The sequence below is a fragment of the Rhinatrema bivittatum genome, chromosome 3, assembly GCF_901001135.1.
Source record: "Rhinatrema bivittatum chromosome 3, aRhiBiv1.1, whole genome shotgun sequence".
Taxonomy (NCBI): domain Eukaryota; kingdom Metazoa; phylum Chordata; class Amphibia; order Gymnophiona; family Rhinatrematidae; genus Rhinatrema; species Rhinatrema bivittatum.
Genome location: NC_042617.1, coordinates 40,135,832 through 40,163,395, shown reverse-complemented (window position 1 = coordinate 40,163,395; position 27,564 = coordinate 40,135,832). Strand labels below are relative to the sequence as shown.

Below are 27,564 nucleotides of genomic sequence, written 5' to 3'. Positions count from 1 at the left end.
CAGGTCTTCCACTGGGACCAGACCTGCCTCAGCAGTCACCGCTCCTTGGGAAAGTGCAGTGGGGTTCTGCTCAGCAGCCTCACTAGGTCTGCATACTAAAGCCCTCTCAGCCATCTGGGGCTATTATTTATTTAAAATTATTTATAGCCTGCACCATCCAAATAGTTTGAGGCGGGTTACTAGTATCACCATGGACGGATGGTCCTCTGTTCTTTTTATTTTGCCTACAAGAGGCCACTGTGGGAAAACGTACAGCAGGCTAAGCGGTGGCCACAGGCACGAGTGCATCTATGCCACTGGAGCCTGGCTCTGCCCTGCAGCTGAAAATACATCAGCCTTGGCATTCACCCATGTCATTAGGTCCTTGCCCAGGTGACTCCATCAATCCACTATCACTTCTAGACAGCTCCCAGCGTATTCCACCTGAGAAAATCATCTTGGCGATTTTCATTTCCTACTATGTATGATGCTGAGAGCAAGAGGAGATTCTCCTCTGACCATTTGCACAATTGATCCACCACTTATGCTAGCATATGACTTCAGTTTCCCTTGCTTGTTTATGTATGCTATTGCTGTAGCATTGCCTGACAAGACTGACTGCCTTCACTTTTATCAGCAGGAGGAAGTATGGAGCCATCTTTACAGCTCATCTCTAGACAGTTTATTGGCCATGAGCTTAGTGGCGCCCCCCCCCCCCCCCCCAGGCTGATTCCGTGGTGACTATTTCGGGAGACTATAGGGTTACTCCTCTTTGTAGATTGGATGGCTATAGCCACCAATCCAGATTCCACCTTACCCCCAAGGGTATGCAGAGCTGAAGCTAGTAATCCGAGGGGGAGGGCCATCAAGAGATCCTATGCAACCATGTTATCATCAAATCTAAATTCTCTCTTCCCCCACCCCCACATACCAATAAATAACTGTTAATCATTTAGAACCTCACAGCATATCCTGCCTTCTAGTCCTCCCCCTGCCCCCAAAGATCTCATTCATTCCTATGGCATGGTTTTCAAGAAAGGAGTGAGAGCAGTGGATCAGGCTACACATCTTATATGATAGAAAGAGTTGTGCTGGCCAACTAGACCAGCAGCTCATTTACTGATCCAAACAGGGACAGAAAAATACCAGGTGACTAAATTTTCATGATTGGCACCTTTTAGGCCACATACAGCACTACATACTGCTGCAGTTCAGCATGGGGACTTAGGAAGCAACATGCAACCCGGACTAAGCTATACTAGTGCACAGACCTAGAGCACTGAAGCACAGAGAGGAGCAGGCCATAGACCTGCTGGGAGGAGTGAGTCACTGCTCCAAATCACTGCCAAAAAGAGCAGCAGGATCAGCAAAGAAAAATTACACTATATGCCCACAGAACATTCTGCAATCAAATGCTCCAGATTTTAGAAGCAACTGTTATCAAAGTCCTAACATTCACTTTGCTGCCAAAGTGTTACCAAGAAGTCTTTAAGAGGCTTCTCTAGCTGTGCAAATCACTGTTTTCTTGGGTGCTGTTCAGTAGAGTCCTTCTGGTATTATGAATGTGGGCTGAGTTCCATGGACACAAGACAAGCATGATAAAATTCATTATACTGCAGACAGTGTAGCCAAAAACAAGAATCTGTACTTGACAAGCATGAAAAATAGATCAATTCTTCACCTTGAATGTTTACTACTACAAAAAAACTTAGATTCTGGCATACAACATGAAAATGAATAGCATTTTGTATGGCTAACACTACATTTACAGTAGAAAGAGAGGAAGGGAAGGCAGGTGACGCCACACTGGTCAACCACTAGGGTTGGCAAAGGTCTTAGTATCATCTGGAAAATCTACCAAGGGAGGGATAGGGGTGGATCATTGAGGAAGGATTAAAAGAGACAGACCAGAAATAAATCATTTTACAAAAACAAACAGGACAGTACACCACTAAAGTGAAATAAATGCTAGCACTCAGGCTTCCATATGCATTATATTCATATCTCATTTAAATAACCTAATCTCCTAAAACATATGTAACTTGGGAATTTGTTTGCTATTTTAATATGTATATTCCAGAGCAGGGAAGCCAAGATCTATAAGAGCCTTCTTGTGTTGCCTTTAGTTCATTTACAGAAACAGACAAACCCAGAATATAATGTTCTCAAAAAAGAGATAGTTCAGTTTCCTTGACAAAAGCATTATGAATATCTTATCAAAACCAGAAAGAGAAACACAAAGACAAGATTCAATGATTCTGTTAATTTCAAATTATATAACCAAACATAAACAGACAAATCATTGCTTTAAAAGGAGTTACGAAACACAAACAACAGTCAAATGTAAACAGATAAATATACGGTAAATTTAGAAAGTTAAACAAAATACCATTTATAAGAAATGTAATATGCTGCTTTTGCCTATGAATAAGTAAATCTGGATGCTGCTGTGCGAGTCATTATCAAACTCCCTGGTGATATCATACTGATATACAAACTGAGCTAGTAAGATGTGTGCTTATATATTAAGTAATGCTAATTTTCAAACATCAGAGCAAAACTGATATTAATAATTTCACCTGCCACCTGATTTATAAATGGTACCTGCTATCACTCCTACTTGAACTCAACATCCACAAGAACATGTCTGCAAATATTTGCAGAAATATACTTAAAGAGAATGAAAATTGATAAATCTCTAGTTATTTTAGGCTTGAGAAGACTGCATCCCGCAGGGCCCGGCTATACCCTGTGCGAGGAAGAGAGAGGCCTCAGCTCTCCGGCTGCTCCCCAGCTTACCGTCACTCTTCCTGTCGCCCTCCTCCCGGAGGTGCGGGAACAAAAAATCCCGCACAGGTTTGATATCTTGAAAGCGACAAAACTCTACCAGCGAACAAGACATGACACCACCCTCTCTCGCCTCTCCTCAGAGCTGCTGGGCTCCAGGATCCTCCTCTCCAACCTGCCAACTGCGCCGTGCGCCTCAGCGGCCAAAACAAAACAGGAAACAGTCACCGGTGGCTCTCCGGCGCATGCGCAGTCCGAACGCCTTCCGCCGGCTGGAGGCTGAGTTCCTTAGCACCATGGAAACCGGTACCTTGGCTGGAGATCGCCCTTTGCCAATTCCAACATGGTCGCCGCGTGAGCGCGGGCATTGCGTCACTGGGACAGGTGGTCAGGGGGAGAGGAGAGACAGAGGGAGTAGCTTGGGTGAGAGTCTGCCAGGTGGAAGTAAAGACGATTTGTTTTTTTATTGACTTAATACATCCGTGATTAGCTTTGAAGGTAAATTTTAAGAAATATAAACAAAAATATAAAAGGTGAAACCTTTTTATTGGACTAAGTTAATGCATTTCTTGACTAGCGTCCGGGAGCTAATACGTCCTCAGGTTAGAATAGAAAGACCAAAAGAGGATACTCATCAGAAAATATAGGTGAACCATAAATGGCATTACAATGACAGTGTAATGGGGGAAGAGTGATCAGAAGGTGACAGGTAGTATAATTTAATGGTTCATAATGATGTGGCCCCTCTTCCCCCTACAGGCTGACCTCTAGATCAGTGGCTCTCAACCTTTTTTCTGTCTGGACACACCTGATAGTTCCCAAATAATTGTAAAACTTATATGAATAAATGTTTCAAAACAGCTGATGAACAGAACAACATCTAACAATTAAAAACTCTTTAAAATTATTTAAAATTGTTCAAACACCAATAAAATATTTCAAAACAGCATACACATCACATAATATCCAATAATTAAAATGGTAGTCAATCAAGAAAAATGAACTTTAAAAGCCACCTTTACTTACCCTTTCCAGAAGTTCTCCTACTCCTTTCCCTTGGATGCCAAACCAGAAGCAGCAGTAACTGCTGAAGCTGTCATCACAGTCCTCTTCCTTAGGGACCACAACCAATTTTTCTCTATCTCTCTCTCACACACACACACACATACACACCAGTCACACCCTCAGGACCAGTTTCTGTCTCTCACACACCAATCATCTCCCCAACCAGTCTCTCTCTCACACACACAAATACATACCAGTTATCTCCCTGATATGACTGCAAGTCTTCATGGCATTTCCAATGATGCCTCCATGGCATCTCCAATGTTACAGCTGGCCACCACCAGAGACCAGGCTAGCAGGGCTGAAGATTGGAGCCGTTGCCTGCTGCCATCCAAGACCAGGACGGCAGGACTGAAGAAACGAAGACTGGTGTTGCCAGCCGCTGCCGGAGAGCAGGCCGGCAGAGCCAAAGAAATGAAGATCGGTGCAGCTGGCCATCGCCGGAGACCAAGCCGGCAGGGCCAAAGATCAGAGCCGCTGGCCACTGCTGCCTGAGACTAGGTCGGTGAGGCCAAAAACAAGCTGTTTAGCTTCTACTGCATACTTATATTATGGCCTAGAACAGGGGAGCACACAATTCACACTTCCATTCACCTGCCAGAACAAGGCGATTAACCACAAGATTGCACCAATGCTCTGCCATCCAAGATTACTCCTTGATGAACACTCTAAGAACTGCCATGTCTGGCACACAAGGTCATTAGCTGTAGCACATGCTCATGGAAGAGAAAATAAAAACTGGTGTGAAAAGAGTTACTACTGTTAAAGGCTGTCCAAGAACACCTATAACAAAGGAAAGCAAGAATGACCTGCAGAAGATGCCAACAAGTGAGTGTTGGAGGAATAGTCCCTGAACTATCTGACCCAGAATTCCAATATTAATTGGACATTATTTATTTATTTGTTTGTTTTTTTAGCTTTGGAAACCAAGACGATAAGCAATAATTGTTGAAGGAAATGCAGATGATTTGACCTAAGAAATACAGTAGCATTTTGCAGTTCTGTGAAGATAATTGGGGTCGACACAGGAAAGAAGGAGCCACCAAATGAGGTAAGCGCCTCAATAACTGCATGAAAATGTTAAAGCTAAATTAGACAACGCAGAGGGAAGCATAACTCTCATCTTACCTGCTTTACTAAAAGTGCAACCTACTGCGCAGCCAGAATACCAGAAAAATATAGCCAATGCTACCTGAAATTGCCTACCAGAATAATAACAAAAGGAGAATGCAATTGATGATTGGGTAGCACTACTACCATTCGACCTACCACATGTCAATGAGTTGAGGCACAAGGTGTAGAATTGTCAAGTCTGGCAGCTGGTGGTTGTAGCTTCTGGGGGATAAAGCTGACCTGTTAACTAGAATTGCATTCAGTGATGTGGCAACAATGGCTTATCAGGGCTATTGCGGGGGTTGTATGGATGAGCCAAGTACCATATCTGAGCAAGTCGCCACCTGTCTGTGATCCAATGGACAGTGTTGCTGACCTTCTCCGCTACTGTACCGGCACAGCTCGCACAGGCAAAGCACAAAAGGCAAAAGAATGATTTAGTATTTTACAAAGATGAGAGCATAAATACTTGCTCAAATCACTCCTAGTGCTAGAAGCAAGTTACCGCATTTAATTGCTGCCCAGATGTCCCAAGGATGTGCAGGACGAAAACAAAGATGTCATGCAGTAAAATGTGAATGCCTATGTGCCATAGAATGACCTGATATGGAAAGAGAAAGGATGACATAGAAACGATATCCTACAAGTACTTGTGGTGAGATGCTTGGTACTACCTGTCCGAGTTGTCTGATAGTGATTAGTCGTTAGCTGGGCAAACGGAACCAACTATCAACAAATTGTTCTAGAAATTATATGAGACTTTTTGTTGTCAAGTGGCAGGTCTCATCATCAGGCTGCCATGTGAAATGAAGAAAATTGCTTTCGCTGTTCTCTGCTGCCAGTAGACGTGCTATTTAAATGCTGAGCTAGCATATACATTAACTGAAGAACATAAAATCCAAGAAATGCAAACAAAATTGGCTCCAAATTGCCTATATTATCAGATAATAAGCAGGTCATAGATTCAATATAAAATAGGAAGAGAAATGAAATTAAAATGCCTGCCAATGCTAAAATCTTGAAAATAAAACTGGGAGTCTGAATGTATGGCACTGTGTAGCCATGGATCTTACTGACTTATGCTGTCGCTATGTTACTTCCTTTAATGGAAAGGTAGGGGAGGTAACGTACACGAGGCAGCAGGTGACAGCAATGACAGCGTGGGGTAACTAGCACAGAGCAGCAGTCATTTCCCCCAAGAGAAAGCATGGTGGTAATCTGCATAGAGTGGCAGCCATCACCCCCAAAGGAAGGCATGGGGATCACCTGTATGGAGAGGCATGGGGGGCAACCTCACGGAGCGGCAGCCACCACTCTCAGCAGGAAGCATGGGGAGGGGGGGGGTTAACCTGTACAAAGCGGCAGCTATTCCCTCAAAGAGAAGGCATGGTGGTAAATTGCGCCAAGCAGCAGCTACTACTCTTACCGGGAGGCATAAAGCTAACCTGCACAGAGCAGCAGTTACTATCATCCATAATAGGACTGGTGGCAGCCTGCATGGACCAGCAGTTGCTACCGTTAATAGAAGGCATGGGGGTGACATGCAAGGAGCAGCAGTTACTCCCTTGCAGGAGGCATGTTTCTAAGGTGGGTATGGACACCACATGGCCAACTTTGGACTTGGCCTATGTCGCCCCACTTGTGCGCTGATAAAAGTTCCAAAGTACAAAATGCAGCTGAAGGGACATTTTGTGTTTTACCTGGCACTCACCTCTCCACCAGCAATAAGGAAGCTCTGCTCTGGCAGGAATGCCATTGCGCCTGGCCGTGAAAGCCCAACCTTTTCCCATGAATACCTCTGTTCACTTAAATTTATTGTAAGTCTGCTTTGAAAACACACTGGGAAAGGTGGGTTATCAAAATGCTTGGAAATAATTAAATGCTACTACTAGATGATAACTTGTCGCAGGGGTCCCCTGTTTGTGCCATTTCTCTAAAGGATTTTCCTTCAGCCTTATTGCAATGGCTGCTGAAATGCCAGCACAGATGCCCCCCAGTCAAGAATGACCTCCCTCTTCCAGACAGTCATGCAAGTAGCCTAGGGCTGGACAAGCAATGGGACTACATGCAGCTGCAAGACTTCCCAGAGAGTCATGGTCTCTCCTGGAAAGCAATCTTGCTAGAGTAGCAAGGAAAGCTCAGGATTTGAACCTATAATCCCTGCATTGCAAAGCAAGTACTTATCTCACTGAGCCACCAGTTGGCCAGTAAAGAAATGAAATTAATTCACTGAGAAAATGAAGCAGGAAAGGCATAAATCTATAGCCACATATCAGCTGCCATGAAAACTCCCCCATGCTTCTGCATACATCAAAAGGCCACTGAGTTCCCTCCCTAACCCATGGCATGATCTTGCTCCCCCCTGACAAAGTTCAGGCTCCTCCACCCGCCGTGTCGCCAGCACAGCAGCAATCATGCTGATATGAGTAGGAAGGCTCACCTGCCGGAGACAGGAACACGACCATGGCTGCCAAAATGAAGGCTGTCCACTCACTGCCACACGCCACAATACCGTCTATAGTCGGAGGAAGGCATGACCTGCACTGCCGCCACTCGCCCACAATCTGCACCACAACAAACACCGGGCAGTCAGGGAACAATAGTCCCCCCCCCCCCCCCCCAGCTGTGATCAAGATGTGGGCCAGTAGCCAGGCAGAGACCAAGATGGCGCAGGCACGCAGCCCATCCAGGGCAGTGATCTCACCCAAAGAGAAGCATTGCAGGGCACCCAGAGCTGCTGCGGGGGGGAGGGGGAGCATTCTACCCACGATAGTTCTGCTCTGTTAAAGGAACCGAAACCCTCCTAATGAAGGGGTCTGAACGCTTCAACCTGACAAAGGACTTCATGTACCAGAATTCCCTGCTTCATGACGGGTTTACTTACAGTCTGCAATACAGCTGTAATTAGGACATTGAGAAACTCTCTGTCAGCACATTGCACATTTTCATTTTTTTGGCTTCGCTGTTCTTATTCTCTGATAAGCTTTCACTGCTGTAACCTAGATTAGAACAATGGATGTATTATGTGATGGGCTGTATTACTGCAGACTCGCGAATTCCTTTCCAGAACTGCAAGTCCCAGCAGCCTCTCCTGCAGAACATGGGAGAAGTTTCACGAAAGTTCCAGGGTGTCTAGGGAGGGGGTCAGTAGCCCCTTCAGCCGGAATATGCTTGCTCAGCAATGCTTAGAACGCATGTGTAAAAGATAAGAACTGTAAAGTGCATAAGAGTCTGCTCCTGAATGGGAGGGGCATGCAGTTGTACTGAGCCTTTGTCTTAGCTGCATCTTGCTGGCAATAAAAGTCTATCTTTACGGATCAGTTGTCTGGACCTCCTTACTGACTAAAAAGAGACGGTTACATTTGGCGAGCCAGCCAGGAGGTACCGGGGACGCTATTTTAGCCCCCCAGTTGGTCCAGGGGATTTTGTGGCGGAGTGATCCCCCAGACTTGCCTGGTGAGTGGCCACCGCTGAGTTCAGTGATCAGGTATCTGAGGGGGTCATTCCACGGAGATCCTCTGAGACCTTTGGGCTGGTGATCCGGGAAGAAGGCTTTCATGACGTTCGGAAGAACCCTGCAGGCGAGTATTATGGGAATGATGGGAAAAGTGAAGAATAGCTAAAAGAGTAGCAAATAACCGGTCCATCCGTGAGGGGACCGAGGGGGCTTTGATCACACCCCAAGCGGTGGTTTGGTAGGAATTGCATTCCGAAAGCCACGCGCATAAAAAGAGGAAAAAGAAGTAACGCATACGATAGTGGGAATAGGTTTCTTGTTGTGTGAAAGTGACCCTTTTGTGTCTGACGGATACGGACCCCTTACCTATCCGTCTTCCCTTCCCTCCTTTGTCTGTGAATTCTATCCTGATGGGAGGGGGCGGTTCTACTCCATTAAAAGTCATGACGGAACACTATAGGGAAGTGTTCGATAGACATAAATGTACTAAACCCGGAATGATTCAACGATGCACCCATAGGTGGCCCAGTTTGTGTGTAAATTGGCCTCCGGTAGGAACTTTCGATTTCCAAACGGCCACGAGGGTCCAGAAAATAGTTAGTGAAGAAGGGAATCCGGGTTGCCCTGAGGATATACCGTACATAACTGCTTGGATTGCAGTTATTGAGAATCCTCCGTCGTGGGCAAAGAAGTTAGTGGAGGGAGCCGCCCTCGTAATGGTGGCTCAGGCGCACAAAATGGGGAACTGGAAGTCCCCATTATTAAGGATTGTAATGTATGTAACTGCTATCTGTGAATTGCAAGCACATGTACCAGGGATTTTTTTAATTGTTTTAATTGTTTTAAACCCTAATAAGAAGAGATTTTGGTTTACAGATGCTGCACAAGACTACTATACAACAAATTAACTTACAGTGTTAAGTTAAAATACTGATTTGATTGCTGGAGAATGCATTTACTGGTGTTGAAGTTTAGAACTTGATGGCAGTTAAGGGTTAACGGCAGAGATAATTACAGGAGAGAGGAGGGAATCGAGCCAGAAAAAAAAAAAAAAAAAAAAGACGTTGAGCCAGTGCGTAGTGCATTCAATATGGCTGTGCGTTTCAATGCTGACGTTATTAATCAGAAGCTTTCAGTTTTCTCATATCTTCTATCCCAGTGTCCTCCCTATGCTTATCTTTCTATTCTCTAATACCATGTTAATTATTGTTCTTACTTGTCTCCTATATATTATCTGTTATTTAAAAGTTACATTGGAACGCATGATAAAGTATGAACTCCCTTTTGCTGACGCAGTTTATTTTGAAGCTGTCTCTGGGAAATTTAGAGAAATGATTAAGAATGGGTTCTTTGTTAAAGTTTTTCTTGTTGCTTCTTTGGCTAGCAGTAGTTAAATATGCAGAGCTACTCCCTGTTTTAAGGAACTGGCAAGATAAGACAGCCAAGCATGTGCAGCGCTGACTGTGAGAATTACAGGATGCCGTTTGTAAAAAAAAAAAAAAAAAAAAAAACCGGAGAAAACAAAGACTTAATATTAAAAATTTTGATTCAGTGGCAGGCGCAAGATAAGGATTATTGGAAGTTGTGGGCAAGAGAAAGGGCCACTATGCAAGATTAGGAACAAGAGCAAATATGAGTCGGCCCAAATGATAAAGTAGTAGCCCCCCCACACACACATATATATATATATATATATATTGCAATTATGTTCTTTTACCACTGGTGGGGGCTGGGCTCTGGCTATTACCATATGTTCTTAGTGTTTGCAATGTAATTGATACAAGGCTTCCAAGGGTTTGATCATCACTCCTGCACACCTAAAGCGCCCCCCTTGGATCCTTGCCTGCAGATCCAGGTTTACTTTATTGAATTAACCCAATGCCAAACTTACAAGTATGAAGGAAGCAATGTTTTGCAGCTTCTCAGCCTCGTCAGAACTGATTTGCCTCCAGGCGCAGGTCACCTATTCAATTTCCAGATGGACTGTGATCTTTTCATCATATTTTGAGGTGTATTGGAACAGGGATCAGGAAGAGAAGAAAAGGGCCCGTCCCTGCAACCAGGAACTTAATAATAGAGACCCGACATCCGAAAGAAGCTGCAGAAGGCCGAAGGCTTTGAGGGCATGAGCCTCAGCCAGTTAAAAGCTATAGCAGACCAAGTATGTGGAAATAGAGAAGTGGAAGAGAAAAGAGAGAAGCAAGTAGAGACATGAAGGAGAAAGTGACTGTTAGCCGCCGCTCTCGAGGACACGCGGACGGGAAGGAGCCAAGACAATGGCAGACCGCGAAGAGGAGGGGGAACAAGACCCCCCCCTTTGGGAAAGAATCAGTGTGCGTACTGCAAAAATGAAGGCCATTGGAAGAGAGACTGTGAAGAATGGCAAAAGAAATACGGGAGCCCTGCAGTGAATACTAACGACAAAAATGGACCTGCACCGACACAAAGGGGCCGAGGAGGAAGGAGATCGGACAACCCCCACTGGCAGATGGCGGGGGAGGCGACAAGGAGCATACAGCCTGAAGAGACCGGGAGGGAAGAATCCCCACTGACCCTCTGGTGGAGATCCACGAGGTAACACAACAAAAATCAGGGGCCTGTTGGACTCAGAGGCCAACGATCTGTCATGACTGCACCAATCGGCCCCCCCGACGAAAGAGACTGTTTCTATAGTGGGTGCCTCAGGTCAGGTACTCACTGCCCCTCTGCAGAAAGAATGAAGTATACAAGTAGGCGGGACCATGGTATCCCTTATCGGATGGAACCTGCTGTGTAAGCCTCAGACCACATTGAGATTTCAACCAACAGGGGAAGTTAAAGCCTCCTTCGGGGACCATCCAGTGATACTCATCTGTCCCCTCCAAGAAGAATGGAGACTACATCTTCCCATAGTCGAACGAACCATCGAACATCGATATGAAAACAACACCCCCCTCAACAAAAACGAAGACAACTGATGGATAGTGTACCCCAAGTATGGTTCGAACAGAACCCGGGAGGAATAGCTATCGACGCTACCCCCATATGGATAGAGATGAAACAGAATGCACAGGTGATTAATCAACCTCAATACCCCATTCCATATATGGCCAGACAAGGAATCCAGATACACCTGCAAAGACTGTATGATTTGGGCATTCTCCGGCGAATCCGATCTGCTTGGAACACCCCTCTGTTGCCAGTAAAGAAGCCTGGATCAAATGACTATCGACCAGTACAAGACTTAAGAAAAGTGAATAGTCAAGTAGCAGATCTAGTAGCCCTCGTCCCAAATCCGTACTCAATCCTGGCTCAAGTCTCTCCTGCATCAAAGTGGTACAGTGTCATTGATCTCAAAGATGCCTTCTTCTCCGTCCCGGTGGCGGAGGAATGTCAAAAGATTTTTGCTTTCACATGGGAAGATGCAGATACTGGAGTAAAGCAGCAGTACACATGGACTCGGTTGCCTCAAGGGTTTAGGCACTCACCTACGCTGTTCGGTGAGCAACTGGCAAAAGATTTAAAGATGTATCAAGTAAAGTATGGGCCAGTCATACAATACGTGGATGACCTTCTGTTGTTTCGAGAGACGTACCTCGAATGTGCGGTATCCACTCTTCAGCTGCTAAAGACGTTGTACTCAAAAGGGTATCGTGCAAGTAAAAAGAAAGCGCAAATCTGTGAATTGGAAGTAGAGTATTTAGGCTTCCAAATACGTGGAGGAACCCGATGTCTGGGGATTTCTCGCACCAGTTCTATAAGAGATCAACCTGTACCCACTTGCAAGAAAGAGCTCCGGGCGTTCCTTGGAGCTGCAGGATACTGTAGGCTGTGGATTGCTAACTATGCAGTTATTGCCCAACCCCTGTACGACAAACTGCGGGGTAAAGAGGCAGAATCTCAACCCTTCCAATGGGAAGGACACGAGCTAGCAAGCTTACGTCAATTAAAAGAAGCCTTAATTGAACCACCTGCTTTAGGATTGCCAGATGTGATGAAACCATTCCATCTATTCGTCGACGAGAAAAAAAGGCATGGCCATAGGGGTATTGACTCAAACCTTAGGCTCATGGGAACGACCTGTTGCATATCTGTCAAAAGGAATGGACAATGTGTCAAAAGGATGGTCGGGATGCCTCCGAAGCATTGCTGCTGCATGTCTACTGATACCCGAAGCTGTTAAGCTAACATTTGGACAAACTTTACAAGTAACAACTCCTCATACTATCCAAGGACTACTAGAAACTCATGGGCCAAAATGGATGACTAATTCACGTCTTGTAAAGTATCAAGCTCTGTTATGTGAAACTCCTGAAATTCAAATACAAGACAGCAAAAACTTGAACCCGGCCACTCTTATGCCGGCACCTGAACCAGTTGCCCATGACTGTGAAGAAGTCATGACTACAATACATTCCAGTAGACCAGACCTGAGGGATCAACCCTGGCAAGGAGCTTGGACTTTATTAACTGATGGGAGCAGCCAAATCATTCATGAGATACGTTCTGCTGGATATGCTGTTGTATCCGAAGATGAAATCATTGAGGCTCAACCTCTTCCCCCAGGAACGTCTGCACAAAAAGCTGAACTAATTGCCCTTACTCGAGCTCTGCAGTTGGCAGAAGGACAAACTGTAAATATCTATACAGACTCTAAATATGCCTTCCTTACAATTCAAGTGCATGGAGCATTATAGAGGGAAAACAATTGAACAATGCATCAGAAGTACGTGAATTACTAGACGCAGTTTGGCTACCTCGCAAGGTGGCTGTAATGCATTGCAAAGCACACACCAGGACATCAAACCCTATTGTCAAGGAAATCAGAGAGCAGATGAAGCAGCAAAAAGGGGCAACTCGGGAACCCTTCCAAGCAGTATTAATTGCATCGAATCATCAGGCTTCAGGCAGTCCTGGAGCTCATCACCAACGACTGCTTTCGCTCTTAAACTCTGGGCAAAACAAAATACCAAAATTATGACTGCAGTGTACCAGAATAGATTGGTTTTAGATTACCCTCTGGCCCAGGAAGGAGGGTTTGTGGAACATTTAACCTCTCCAATTGTTGTTTACAGGTAGATGACCAAAACAAGGTTATCCAAGACATCACTGATCGCATGGTCAAGATGGCACACGTCCCTGTCCAGCAATGGAATAGTGCTTGGGACTGGACCAATGGATTCCGTGGTTGGTTTTCCATGATCGGTGGATTTAAGAGCTTGTTTGTTATCCCAGCCAGTTTAATTCTGTTTTGTTTTTTAGGACCCTGAATTATTCCTTTCTTGCTCAAACCGCCTTCGTCGGGTGATGAAGGACATTGCTGAACGCAAAACAGCCACGCAGCTTCTGTCACTGTACATGTATTCCTCTGAGCCTATAGAACCTGTTTAACCATCCTCATGTTTTATCCTGGGCCATCTTCCCATACATGACAAGTTCGGGCTACAAAGGGGGGTGGAGCCATTAGGGCCCATCCGTCTCAAACCCGTGAAGAAACCATCGGACTGTTTGGGAAATTAGGGCCCCCTGAGAACTCAAATTGCTAATTTTTCTTGTTTCTGTTTCTTTCAGCTCCACAGTTGCGTTGTGATGGTGTGATACTTTTCATAAATAATGATAAGTATCAAAGGGGGGAATGAAGGGGTCTGAACGCTTCAACCTGACAAAGGACTTCATGTACCAGAATTCCCTGCTTCATGACGGGTTTACTTACAGTCTGCAATACAGCTGTAATTAGGACATTGAGAAACTCTCTGTCAGCACATTGCACATTTTCATTTTTTTGGCTTCGCTGTTCTTATTCTCTGATAAGCTTTCACTGCTGTAACCTAGATTAGAACAATGGATGTATTATGTGATGGGCTGTATTACTGCAGACTCGCGAATTCCTTTCCAGAACTGCAAGTCCCAGCAGCCTCTCCTGCAGAACATGGGAGAAGTTTCACGAAAGTTCCAGGGTGTCTAGGGAGGGGGTCAGTAGCCCCTTCAGCCGGAATATGCTTGCTCAGCAATGCTTAGAACGCATGTGTAAAAGATAAGAACTGTAAAGTGCATAAGAGTCTGCTCCTGAATGGGAGGGGCATGCAGTTGTACTGAGCCTTTGTCTTAGCTGCATCTTGCTGGCAATAAAAGTCTATCTTTACGGATCAGTTGTCTGGACCTCCTTACTGACTAAAAAGAAACGGTTACACTAGCGGTCACAGGATCCATAGGCAAAGCATGCTCGAGCAAAGAGGGAACCTCCAGAGAATCTGAACAGTCACACGGTTCACCACATGGTTCCCTGGAGCAAGGCCCTCTAGTCTGGGGACGGCCATCCCAACAGAGAATGATCACCAGGTAGGGGAGAATGGGTGCATAGAAAGAAAGACCTTACCCGCAAGAAAACCCAACAAAAGAAGAGGCTGGGGGGCAGGCCTACACTACTTAAATCATGCTTGCCAGCCCACCCTCCCCCTCCCACCAGCCTCTGCCCCCTCTCTTGCTCCGGAGGCAGAGCACTTCGCCTGTTGTGGCCTCCCCCCCCCCCCCCCCCTTATTTTTGGAGGCTGAGCCTTTCCTGCAAGTCTGGATCTGCATCTAGCTAGAGTAAGACACTTTCTTTTCCATTTTAGCTGTTTTTCAAGAGAAGATCACTGAAGTGGGAACCTGGTCATTTTGATGAAGGCAGTTCTGCTGATCCGGGTGCCAGGACACTAAGGGGCCAATGCAATAAAGGCCTGGTAGAACCCTGTCTAAAAGAGAAACAGATCTGCGGGACAGTGACTTCAGTGCAGAGACAATGTTTGGCTGTGAGAGATCTAAACTATTTTTGGTTTGGCAGGAGATTTTTTTGTCCACCCCTCCTTGCCTGGGACTGGACTGGAAGAGCACAGCTCTGAGCTTTACCATCTGACTCCTCCTTTTGAGTGGTTCATTACCTCTAAGGAAGAAGGTGAAGAAATCTGAAGACCCTCAACAGGGTCTTCATCCCCAGGGACACAGGCACAGGTTAGGTAAAAGTACTAAACATCTGTGGACTCAGGTAGGATTTTTCTTTGTTCTACAGGGACCCTGCACAGAGGAGGATTTTCCCCGATTACTGTACTCTTATACACTCAGAGCAGGAGTGGTAAGATTTGCTTAAGGAACTTGAACCAGAGACACAGTGTTCCGTTTTCTAGCTCGTGGGCAGGCCGCACGAGCTGCAGCACTCACCTCTGATGCGGCCCGAATGATGCTGGCCCCAGCCATGACAGCGGCTCTGATGCCACACCAAGAATCCCTGCTCCTGCTCACTCCAACACTCCCTCAATGTTACACGTGCCGCCCGCAGCAGCCCCTCGGCACGGCCCTCTCACCTTTTCAGACGGATTCCAGCTCCTGGCTCCTCTTCGCTGGCGGCGGTGGGAGAACCTTGTTGTTTTATGAAGATAGAAGGTCTCTCCAAGTGAAAACCCCTTGTTAAGAAATGTTTATTGCATCACCGGCTGTCTGTAGTTACTACAAATAGAGCTGCCAAGGGGGAGCATTCAGCGAGAGGGAGATTTTCCGGGCATTGTGACACCCCTCCTGCCCACATCTTTGCATTATAAGTACACTCTGAAATCACTTTTCCACACGCATATCTGAGATGTTTCACTTTTGTGTGAGCAGATGTGACGTATTAACCATGCAAAAAAAAAAAACAACTTAAAAATGTGCAATTTTTTGAACCTTACAATCCATTTTTGGGAGGAGGACAGTCTGGCAGGTTCCTCCTGTTCCTTTGGGTTTCCAGCTCAGTCAGAACCACTTCTAGGATGTGATGGCACGAATCTTCATTCCCAACTACGCAGGGATTTTTCACTTATTTTATATCCCCTCTGTTGCTGTCTGGGAAGCTGCAGTCCAGGTGTGAACCCTTGAACCGAACAACCCTGGGTAGAGTAGCTCGGGAGGCGGAGCCACAGGCACAGATCTTCACCCGGGAACCAGGAACCCCTCAGGAGGAGCCCGTAGGGTCCTAGAACCTTGGGACTTAGGAGCACAGTAACAGTCTCTATAGAAGAGGCCTGGGCAAGAGTAATCCACAGAGTCCAGCAGCAGGGAACAGGAAGGCCCGGCGAGAGCGGGGCAGTAGATAGAGTCTGTAGCCTGCTGTACAAGCAGTAGAGAGCAGGCCCGGGGTCTGTAGTATGCCGCGGAGTGGAGCAGACAGGTAACAGGAACAGAGTCTGTAGCGTATCGTAGGCTGTGACCTGCTGAAGGCAGGACCGGAGTCAGTAGCGTGCAAAAGAGCCAGACCGAGCAGTGAGTAGAAAGGAGACAAACCCAAGTCAGGCTGGCAGCCAGTTGAAGCAGTCTCAGGTGCAGGCAAAGGTCGGAGGCTGGCGGCAAGCAGGAGCGGAGTCGGGCACAAGCTGAAGTCAATGGCGGGTTGCAGGCAGAGGCGGAGTCAGGAACACGCTGAGGTCAGAGGCAGGCGGCAGGCAAAAGCGGAGTCGGGAACAAGCTGAGGTCAAAGGCAGGCGGCAGGCAGAAGCGGAGTCAGGAACAAGCGGAGGTCAAAGGCAGGCGGCAGGCAGAAGCGGAGTCAGGAACAAGCTGAGGTCAACCGGGAAGCAGAACAGCAGAAGAGCAACTAAGAACTACTAACAGTAGCGACCCTCGTTGCAAGGCAATGAGAAGGCAGATGAACGCCGGTTAAATCTGGCTTGGGGCATGGCATAGTTAGTCCAGGCGGGGCCAGACTTCCGGTGACCGTGTGTCCATAATGTGCGTCCTCGCGCGCGCGCGTGGCAGCAGCGAGATGATCCAGTAATGGCGGACGCCCCAAAGGCCCAGCAGAGCCGCGGGAGCTGCGTTCCCGGCATCGGAGGTGAGCCCTGAGTACAGCAACAAGGGGGAAAGCGGTGGAGACCGCAACACCCTCCTAACTTATTGTTTTTCCAGTCAGCACAGTGGCAGTCCATGGCCAGATTTCTGCCCCAGGTCTTCTGGAATTCTAAAATCACGGCTTTTCAATCCAGCCACAAGGTATCACCATTGCACAATGGTGGAGAGTCTCTCCCCCCAGAGCCTGTAAGCACTGCCTCCGCAGAATCCTCAGCCTGCCTGGAGATTGTAAAACTCAAATCGGAAATTGAACCTAACAATATACAGCACTGCCACTGAGCTGGCTCTAGAATCATTTTCTTTTCATGCAGGGAGAAGAGGCTACCTGAAAAAGTTTTTTTCTTTGCTGTTTCCCTTTGCTTCAGGTCCCTATCTGGTCTGATAGTTGAGACTACTGCCCTCAACCACAAGACTGGCCCCAGTTCAAGCCCTTGCCTTAGTAGCTTCTCTGAATTGCTCAATATTTTAGTAGTATTCTGAGATCTCATTTTTTTCATAGAAAGAAAGGCTGGTAGGTATCTCCTGTGGTCTTCTAATCTATCCCCAAAGTGAGCACACTACCTAGTGAACTTACCTTTTTTACACTTATTTTATTATTGTTGCGGAGTGCGCCCTCAGGCCCTGTTAGGAGCATGGAGGCGCGGCCCATCTCTAGGGAGGATGTGAGCCCTTGGATCACAGCACGGCTCAGGGAGGAGATCCAAGGCACACCGCGAGAGGTGAGCAGGTACGAGCACGGGTGGTGCAGGATCAAGGCTGGACTGAAGACAAGGCGAGGATTATCCAGAACAGGAACAAAGCAGGCACAGCCCTCCACTGGACCTACATTCACCAATGAGACCCAGCAACGCAATGCTAGTCTCAAGAGTAGCCCTCCGGCCACTCGATAGCACTTCCGGACCCACCACTTGGGAACGACGAGTACATGAGGCCAGACGGAGGCTGAGGGCAGGAACATGGAGTCAGACGAAGACTCAGGATACTCAGGAGACTCAGACGAAAACTAGGATACTCAGGAGACTGGGACAAAGACTTGGATACTCGGAAAACTCTGACAAGGATTCAGGATACTCAGAAGACTCGGACAAGGATTCAGGATTCTCAGAAAACTCGGACAAGGATTCAGGTTGCTCAGAAGTTTCAGGCAAGGATTCAAGATTCAGGCGAAAGTACTGGGTGAGAACTGCATCACAGCACGCCCTACACAACCGCCCATGGCTGGTCGCGGACCACGCTGAATGCGAAGCAGACTCCAGGCGAAGAAGTGGAACTTGAGACTGGAACATGACGAAGATTCAGTAGAGGCCTGCACCGGGGCGCACCTACACAGCCGCCTGTGGCTGGTCGTGGACCACGCTGAAGTGGAACAGGTCCTGGCAGAGTCTTAGGCATGGACAGAAGCAGGCACAAGGGATCTCTGAAGATCGGGACAGGATTCAAGACTCAGTATTCTCAGAAGCAAGGCATTAAAAACAGGAGTCTTCCAGAGGCTTGCGCTGCGGACGAGAAGAAGGCCTTGTACCACGAAGCGCCCTACCCAGCCTCCCCGGGGCTGGTCATGGACCATGATAATGGCACGCCAAGAGAGATGGACAGACGAGGGGCCTGGGAACTGGACAAAGAGCTGAAGATGTGATGGACGAAGTCAAGACAGGAACATCGGACATCAGGAACACGGAACATGTCACCTCAGGACACGGGACATCAGGACATCTGCACACGAAACATCTGGAATATCAGGAACAGGAGTCAGGCAACGAGGGAGCTCTGACGAAGGATGAGACCAGGAACATCAAGGAGATAAAGTTCAGGAACATGAAGAACACAGAACAAAGATCCATCAAGGCACAGGACGACCACGGAGGACCTGGATCCAAAGAAGACCACAGACGCTATGAAGACTGGATCCGAAGACACTGAGGAACAGCAGCAAGGCCTTTTTATAGGGTTGATCCAGGAACAGGTTGATGACATCATCGACGAGGGCCGCGGGGCTTTTCCCGCTGCTGGCCCTTTAAATATCGAGGAGAGGCGCATGCCCTCGCCTATGGTGAAGCCAAGAAGGAGCAGACACGTCGCTGGCATCCCTGCCACGAGGGAAGCCCGAGGAGAAGCGGCTCCGTGCCACAAAAATGGAAGAAGAGGCAGGCACTGGCGGAGACGGCTTCCCTGCTGGCGGCGGCTCCAGCCGCAAGGAAGGAAACATCACATGACTCAGTCCTGCCGCGCAAAGCAGGAGACAGCCGCGGTCTCTGGGCCGTGGAGGACGGCATCAGCGGCGGCCTGCTGCAAAGAAGGTAGGAGACTGCCTGCGGGACTGCCATGGGCAGGCCCATAACAATTATCACTTATTAGGGTTCATTTGAAACAGCATTGATGATTTCCCAATTTGAATCAGCAGCAAAAAGCACCCTGGAAACTGTGATGAGTTCCAATATAACCTTTACTGGAAAAACATTTGCAAGTGATATGAATTCTTTATAGCTAGCTTCTGTGGTATCAAAACAAAATGTACAATTGCTAATATTTAATACAATTTGGGACTTTTGTCTTTAACTCAATGGGCTCCGATGTTATTCCAATACCAGTTGTCAACTTTAATCAATCTTATGTCCAATCAAATTGATAGGGTATATTGGTTTAGTCACTTTAGTGGTGCTCCATAGGAAAGTCCCAGTTTTCTTACTTCTTGTATAGTTCTTCTCTCTTCCTCGCCTCCATTCTGCTGGTGGTACCTGAGAGGTACCAGGTTTACTCTTCTTTTCCTATTATCTCTTTGAGAAGGTAATTGGCCACAGAGTGTATACAATGCAGACTCCTTCTCCCCAATGCACTGCTCCCTGTGAAGGACTCCAATATCATCCCTCCTAGAGGATGCTGATGATCCTTTGGTCCTTTCTCGGTGTAAGACATCCTTCCGCTTGTTGTGGAACAAAAAGGAAAACAAACTGAATCCATGGGCTCTAGGGCACTCAGCAAAATCAAAAGGGGACTACTCCATAATTTCTAGTAAAAACCTGCAATAGAAAGGTTTCCAAAACATGGTACTCAAATGGGTAAAGCTACTTTGGCTCCATTCCTTATCCTGGGTCTCAACCATAGAGATCCCCGAGTCCTTTCCCAATCAAAACAAAAGGAAACAGGGAACAGCCATAGACATGCTGCCCCTATTAGGTTCAACTCAGGATTCCACACCTTAAAATGGTGACAGGGGTTTTTATGTGCTGGGAATTCACCATCCCAGGATCCCACATGGGGCAGTTATCTCTCTTGCATTAACTAACCCTGTTTGCCCTATGTTGTAGTTGAAACCAGTACTCACTAGTACAGAACCAGCAGGCTCTCTACATTTTGCAGTATTTTATGAGTTTACTGAGCCATCTGTCTTTCATCTGTTGCAGAACTAACAATTTTTTATTCTGCAACAAATGAAAGACAGTTAGCACTAGTTAAACAGGTGGCTAGCGCTGATGGTAAAAACTTAGAGGTCTGGTCCCTATTATCTTTGTTGTTCAAAGACTGTGCTGGACACTTTGTACTAAGTTCTGAATGCAGGAGATGTGACATGATGTATAATTTTGCTCTTTCTGTAAGCCCATTGTGCTACAGTTTTTGATGGCCTTTTTTTTTCTTGACTCAGCCTGAATTGATATTCACTTTATAGCCCCCATCTTTGTACTTTGAGCTAAGAACGTCTGTGCACATAATCCAGTGCCAATTCTGATTGCAGGGTTACTGCAGCTTATCTTTAATATGTTAAATTTTATGTGCAGGAAGAGGTAAATTGATACATACTCAGCACTGAATGATGACTTGCTTTGCAGTACACACGACTGTTCATTTAGGCTAGTAAATTTGTGTCTTCTGAATTGGTGCTACATAACACAAGTAAGCTCAGGTAGACCAAGTGCACTTGTTACATTACCAACTACTATTCTATGGCTTGGAGGAAAAGTCGCTTAAAGTTAATGATCATTTTGTAGAACCTTAGTCCATTCAAAGAATATTTTACATTGCTTTCTTATTTGGATTATAATCTGAGGTTATCGTGCTCTTGTTTGAGCCATACCAACTCCACACCAGGGGAGTCGTCTTTTCCCCAATAGTCAGAACAAAGCTGGTTTGAGATGAAGAGTTTTAGGAGGGCTGGATGATATTGTATCATTAGGTACAGTGGTTGAGAGTACTGCAAAATCCAATAATTAAAGCAAGTCATTGGAATATTCCCCAAGGCAGAGATACACATGCCCAAAGAAAAGCATGTAATCTGCCATTTTCCCCATAACAAACACTCAACTTGAGTCATTGGTATACAACTGACTCAGTGATAAAAAATGGTTGAAATACTTCAAGTATTAAGAATCACTGTACTCTTATTTTGTAATATTTTGACTATAGAAATATAGGGGTTGATATTCAGCCATGGAGCAGCTAGTTAAGTTAGCAGGATATAGCTATCCGGCTAACTTAATGGGGATATTCATTGGCACAGCCTCGCTGCTAAATATTCCCAGCTATCCTGGTATTGACCCCTGCTTTGGCTGACTTCCCCTGGACTAATACTCTGGCTCTGACCCTTGCGCTTCACTCGGACACTCTCTTCTGGCCTACTGTGACTATCAGACCAACCTGCTTGGAAACTATCCGCGGCCTCTACTTGACTAGACTCGCAGGTGCTGCTTGTCTCGCCCGGAGAACCTTCCTGAACTGTTACCGCCCTGAGGTCTCCAGAGCTTCCAGTTTGGGTCTAGTCCATCCACTCTGCATCAGCCGCGCACCCTTGCTCGTGGTGAACACACCCTTCCGCTACCTCTCCGGGAGACCACCAGAGACCTACCTAAGTCTAGGCAGTCCGGGTACCCAAGGGCTCAACCTGCGGAAACCCTGGACTGTTATTGGTGAAACTCCAGCTAGCCTCTGTCTCCTTGTGTGCTCCACCTCCTGGTGGCAGGTGCTCTCTGGGTCCGACCAGAGGGCCATACCAATCCTGTACCAGGCCAAGGGTCCACCTCCAGCGCAACAATATATAGCCACTTTGCCACATTTTTACAGCAGGTGCAATTCTAGATGGAAGACTAAGTTGACCAGGAAATTACATATCTCTGAATATGGGGAAAAGTTGCATGATTATGTTAGAAAGCTGACATATTATATTAGGCATGTTCTCTGGAAATTAAGAATATAAGAATATTTGAGTGTTCTATGGGGGAAGTGAGAAGAGGGAGATTTGATATAAAGATCTATTGAAGATATTAATATGTTGGATTCTTACAAACTGCAATAAAGAAATTATTGAATAAAGTATTAATAAAGCTCAAGAAGTAAACCTTTTTTAATGGAAAAAAAGTTCCAGAACAAGCAGGGCTTGAATGAGGGGGAGGGGTGCAAAGAGAGCAATTGTCATGGGCCTCAGCACCACAAGGCTCTCCCTTGGAGAAAATGAATGACATCACTGAGGCAGAGCTTCAAGGTGATATTAGTGGCTGGACCCAGTCCTTAGTATCTGCTGTAGGCCCCGGTTAGATATAATCACTCAGAGGTCTCTTTCCTGCTTGGTGGACATCAGTATCTGATGGTTATTTACTCTCTCAGACAATAAAAGGACTAGGGGGCACTCCATTAAGTTAGCAAGTAGCTCATATAAAACAAATCAGAGAAAATTATTTTTCACTCAACGCATAATTAAGCTCTGCAATTCATTGCCAGATGATGTGGTTACAGCAGTTAGTGTAACTGGACTTAAAAAAGGTTTTCATAAGTTCCTAGATGAGAAGTTCATAAACTGTTATTAATCAATAAAGAATTGTAGTTTGGGATCTATTCAATATTTGGGTACTTGCCAAGTTCTTGTTATGAACACTGTCCGTGGGTGTTCCCCGCGAGCAGGCTCACTGACTCACCACGCTGCTTGTCTTCACCGATGCGGCAGGACGCCACCATCAGCTTGCCCACGCGGCCCGGAGGCCGCCTGCGATCCTCTTCTGCTCCGCTGTCGGAGCTGCGGCCTTCTTCGGGGCTGGGACCGCCCCCGACACTGATTCTATCTTCGCGGCTGGAGGCCGCAAAAGCCCCGGGCTGGAGTAGCGGCTGGAGCTGCCCCCAGGGCCTCCTGCAGCAACTGGAGCCGCTGCCGACGTTGGAGCCTGCACCCAGGCTCAGTCCTGCCTCTTCTGACGTCTTCCGCACAGACGCTGTGCAGGCCGCTGGCCATGGTCCTGCACAGCCTCTGTTTCCTGTTCTTAGGCGCGCGGCCGCATCTTCCTTCTGCATTTAAAGGGCCAGACACAGGAAGTGTCTGGGCCCCACCTTGATGACTGTTTCCTGCTCAGCCCTATAAAGGGCTGCTCCGTCTGTTGTTCCTGGCCTTGCATCGTCGTGGAGTCTTCGCTCTGGAGGCTCCTGCCCGCCAGAGCCTGTGTAAGGTCTTCTCTTTGTGGAGCTCCTCGTCTTGTTCATTGTTCCATGTCAAGTCTTCGTGCCTGAGGTCCTCGTCCAGGTGTCTTCATCCTCTATGTCCTGGTGTTCCTGCCTTCCGTGATGTTCCTTCCTACGCCATGCCTCGTCTTCGCTCTCGAGCCTTCTGGTCCGGTAGGCCGGGAGTCCCTCAGATGCAGTACTCCTGAGAGGACTAGCCTGCCGGTGGACGGTTGTCCTGTACTCCTGAGCTGTCAAATCCCGGATGTGTGTTCCTGTGCTGTCCCACTCCCGTCGTGGTCCGTGACCAGTCTGCAAGGGCTGTGTAGGGCGCATACTGGGACAGGGTGGTCCGCGGACTCAGTCCCACGGGTGGCCTGAGTAAGGCGCCCTGAGAGACAGTCCAATGTCCATGCCTTGTGTTGCCTATGTGGATGTCTAGAGTCTTCGTCCCTGGATGCCGTTGTATCAGCCATGTGTCTTCGTCCCTGGATGCCGTTGCTTCAGCCATGTGTCCTCGTCCCTGGATGCCGTTGCATCAGCCATGTGTCTTCGTCTAGATGCCGTCGCATCACTCCATAGTCATGTCTTCATGTCAAGGCCCGTCTGCCCTCAACCTCAGGCCAGGCCTGCTGCTCCATGCTGCTCGCAGCAGGTTCGAAAGGGGCCGGAATGGTCGGAGGACCATTCACCTTCCAACATCCTCGGATGTTGGCCATGGGAGCTTGCCGGCCTGGCCGAGGGCACGATTGTTCAGCCATGCGGAGCCACCGTCAACCCTTGGCTCGGCTCAGAAGGTCTGGGTCGGGCTGAGGCCCATGGGCACACTAAAACACCGTTCTCAACAGAATGCAAGGCCTTTCGAGGCCATTCTCAACAGTTCTTGTGACTTGGATTGGACACATTTGGAAACAGGATGCTAGGCTTCATGGACCCTTGGTTTGACCCAATATGGCATGTCTTATGTTCATTTGTTCTTATGTTTATTTTATGTTTTTCTTTGATTTATTTTAGTATGCTATGTTAATTTATACATTTCTTATTGTTCATTGCAGGGATTTACCATTGTAAGATATGCAATAAATCAAGTAATAAATAATCTAAATAAATAAACTAAACTATGGTAAAACTACATTCGGCCATATACACGCATATATGCCGCCACATGTATATTTTTGAAAGGTATCCATAAGGCCCGTCTTGGCTGACCAGTTTGCTTCCTTCCATAAATCTCTGGCTTTCCCCTAACTTCTCCACAAACAAGGATCTTCTCTGCTTATCCTGTGCCCTCTTAAAATCTATTTGTTTTTGTCTGTGTCATCTTCACTGGGAGGTTATGCCATGCATCATCCACTTCTTTTTCTGTAAATGTAAGGTCATATAGATTAGGGGAATTAGTATAATTGGTTATTTGCTTTGTTAGTGGGTTGTACGTTATAAGCTTAACACAATATCTTTGCACTGCATGATTACAGTTTGCTGTTGAGGTGGTACAAGTCTTGTTTTTATAGGGAGTATAGCTATGACTCCATTTTATACTTAAAATTTAATGTGTTAAACTAAGGTACATGCATTAAACAGTAATCATCTCTATACTACAAATATGTCTTAATAGGTTTACTAAATTATTTATAGGCCATGTTTTATGCATTACAAAATGGGGATGTAAACCTTCCCTAACATTAGATATTCATACATTTTACTTGACAATGAGCACAGTGTCCTCTGTTTTCTCTTGTTAATAATGATGTTTTCTGTTATAGGAAGCAGGATATCTTCTGTTTCTCTCTCCTGGGCTCCAGTAAAGTTCTCTTCAGGAGCCAGGTGCCCTCTAGCAAGAGGGGCTAGCAGGCTCAAGGAGTCGAATTCAAGCTTTGGCAAAAGTCTCACAGGTTTTGGCTGGTGCAGTATTTTGCACACATGAAGAGAAATTTTAAAATTGCAGAAGTAAACCAAGCCGCATGTTTTTGGTACTTTTAAAAAACCTATTTAATGCCATGTATTTTTTTTTGAGGGGGGGGGAGGGGGGCAGATGGTGTTGGCAGTTTCCTCCTGCTCCTTTGGACTTCCGGTTTAATCAAAACTGGGGTTGTGATCTGATGCCACGAGCCTTCATTCACAGCTTGCTAGGGACCTTTGTTACCCTATTTTACAACACTGCCTTACTTGCAGTCCTTGGCCAAGGGCCATCCAGCAGAAGTCCTTCTGGGACCTTGCAATCATGGGCAATAAATCCAGCTGGTAGCAGGCAGGCATCATTGTGCACAAAAGCTGCAACATCCTTTTCCCCTGGCGCTGAATTGGAGGAGACCTGAGCCCAGGAATTGAAGCCAGGACCTCTGCATGGCAGTGTACAGCACTACTACTGAGGCACTAGACCTTCCCCCTGCAGGTTTATTTTAAAGTGAATCTATGTTAAGTGATGCAGATTTTTAACAAGAGGTCATGAAGCAAATATTTTCATTGGATTTATATGAAGAAGACATTTGTAGCAAATGGGGTGAGGGAGGGGTTAATGAATTGGAAGTTTTAGCAAGATTCCCGAATCTTGGGGCAAAGATTCCCGAATCTTGGGGCAGAGTCATCCTAGACATCGCTGATAAACTCTGCCCTATCATCTGGCGCAAGCTGAACCCCTCCACGAAAAATCAGAAACCTTGGTACTCCGCAGACGTAAGACAAATGAAAAATGACCTTAGGCAAAAAGAGAGAGCCTGGCGCAAAGACCCTACCCAGCTAAAGGTTTCCATCTTCAAATCCTCGCTACATCACTACAGACTCTCCACACTGAAAGCCAAACGTGACTTTTATGCAGCAAGGATACATGACTATAAATACAATCCAGGAGCCCTCTTCTCCTATGTATCCAAACTCACTAAGTCTTCACCCCCTGCTATTAAAGACGATGAGGCCAGTAGCAAATGTGAGGAACTGGCTCTCTACTTTCATAATAAAATTGCAAACATCCTCCTTAGATTTCCCCCTAACCCCCACCCACTCTCCGCAAGCTTAGACACATGCTCCACCACTGCCACCTTTAACTCCCTCGACACTGTCTCGTCCACTGAAATTGCGTCCATCCTTAGAAAGTCAAACCCGCAACCCACCCCTCCGACACTATTCCCACCAAAACCCTCCTCATGATACCTGACACCATTGCCAAACCTATTGCCGACATCATTAATTGCTCCCTTTCCTCAGGCATCATCCCTGACCCCCTCAAGCATGCAGTTGTCAAACCGCTGCTCAAAAAACCCTCACTGGACTCCAAGGACCCCTCCAACTTTCGCCCCATCTCTAATCTCCCACTCATCTCAAAATCATGGAAAAGGTCGTCAACTCTCAATTAACAGACTACCTTGAAACGAACAATATTCTTCACTCCTCACAATTCGGCTTCCGTAAATATCTCAACACTGAGACCCTCCTTCTCTCCCTTACTGACTACCTCATTCGAGGCATGGACCAAGGACACTGCTACATCCTGGCCCTGCTAGACATCTCGGCAGCCTTCGACACCATAAACCATAAGCACCTCCTATCCCGTTTATCTGACATTGGCCTATCCGGCTCTGCACTCATGTGGTTCACCTCCTATCTCGCTAACAGGCAATTCTCAGTTAAGATAGGCAATGCAGAATCTACCCACCATGCTCTCTCACAGGGAGTCCCTCAAGGTTTCTCCCTCTCCTCTACACTATTCAACATCTATCTCACCCCTCTCTGCCAGCTCTTAACAGACCTCGGCCTCAAATTCTATCTCTATGCTGACGACGTGCAAATTATCATTCCCATTCAGGACTCATTAACTAAGGCCCTGGAATTCTGGGGGAATTGCCTCGCAGCCATCAACACCTTACTTACAAACCTCCACCTAGCCCTAAACACATCCAAAACAGAGCTACTCCTCATTT

The 27,564-nt window shown here is 46.7% G+C and overlaps 1 protein-coding gene across 4 annotated transcripts in view; it reads right to left on the bottom strand.

Annotated features, from left to right (window-relative positions):
* RAB3GAP2 (RAB3 GTPase activating non-catalytic protein subunit 2) overlaps positions 1-3,004 on the bottom strand; it is a 279,134-nt gene extending 276,130 nt beyond the window's left edge. For 2 of the 4 annotated variants that reach the window (XM_029593169.1, XM_029593168.1), the window contains exon 1: positions 2,779-3,000. In XM_029593169.1, the coding sequence (XP_029449029.1) occupies positions 2,779-2,881 (103 nt within the window). In that variant the 5' untranslated portion in view covers positions 2,882-3,000. Of the gene's footprint in view, positions 1-2,778 lie in introns of all 4 variants that reach the window. The other 2 variants (XM_029593170.1, XM_029593167.1) reach the window with 2 other exon arrangements.
* Positions 3,005-27,564: the final 24,560 nt, after the last annotated feature.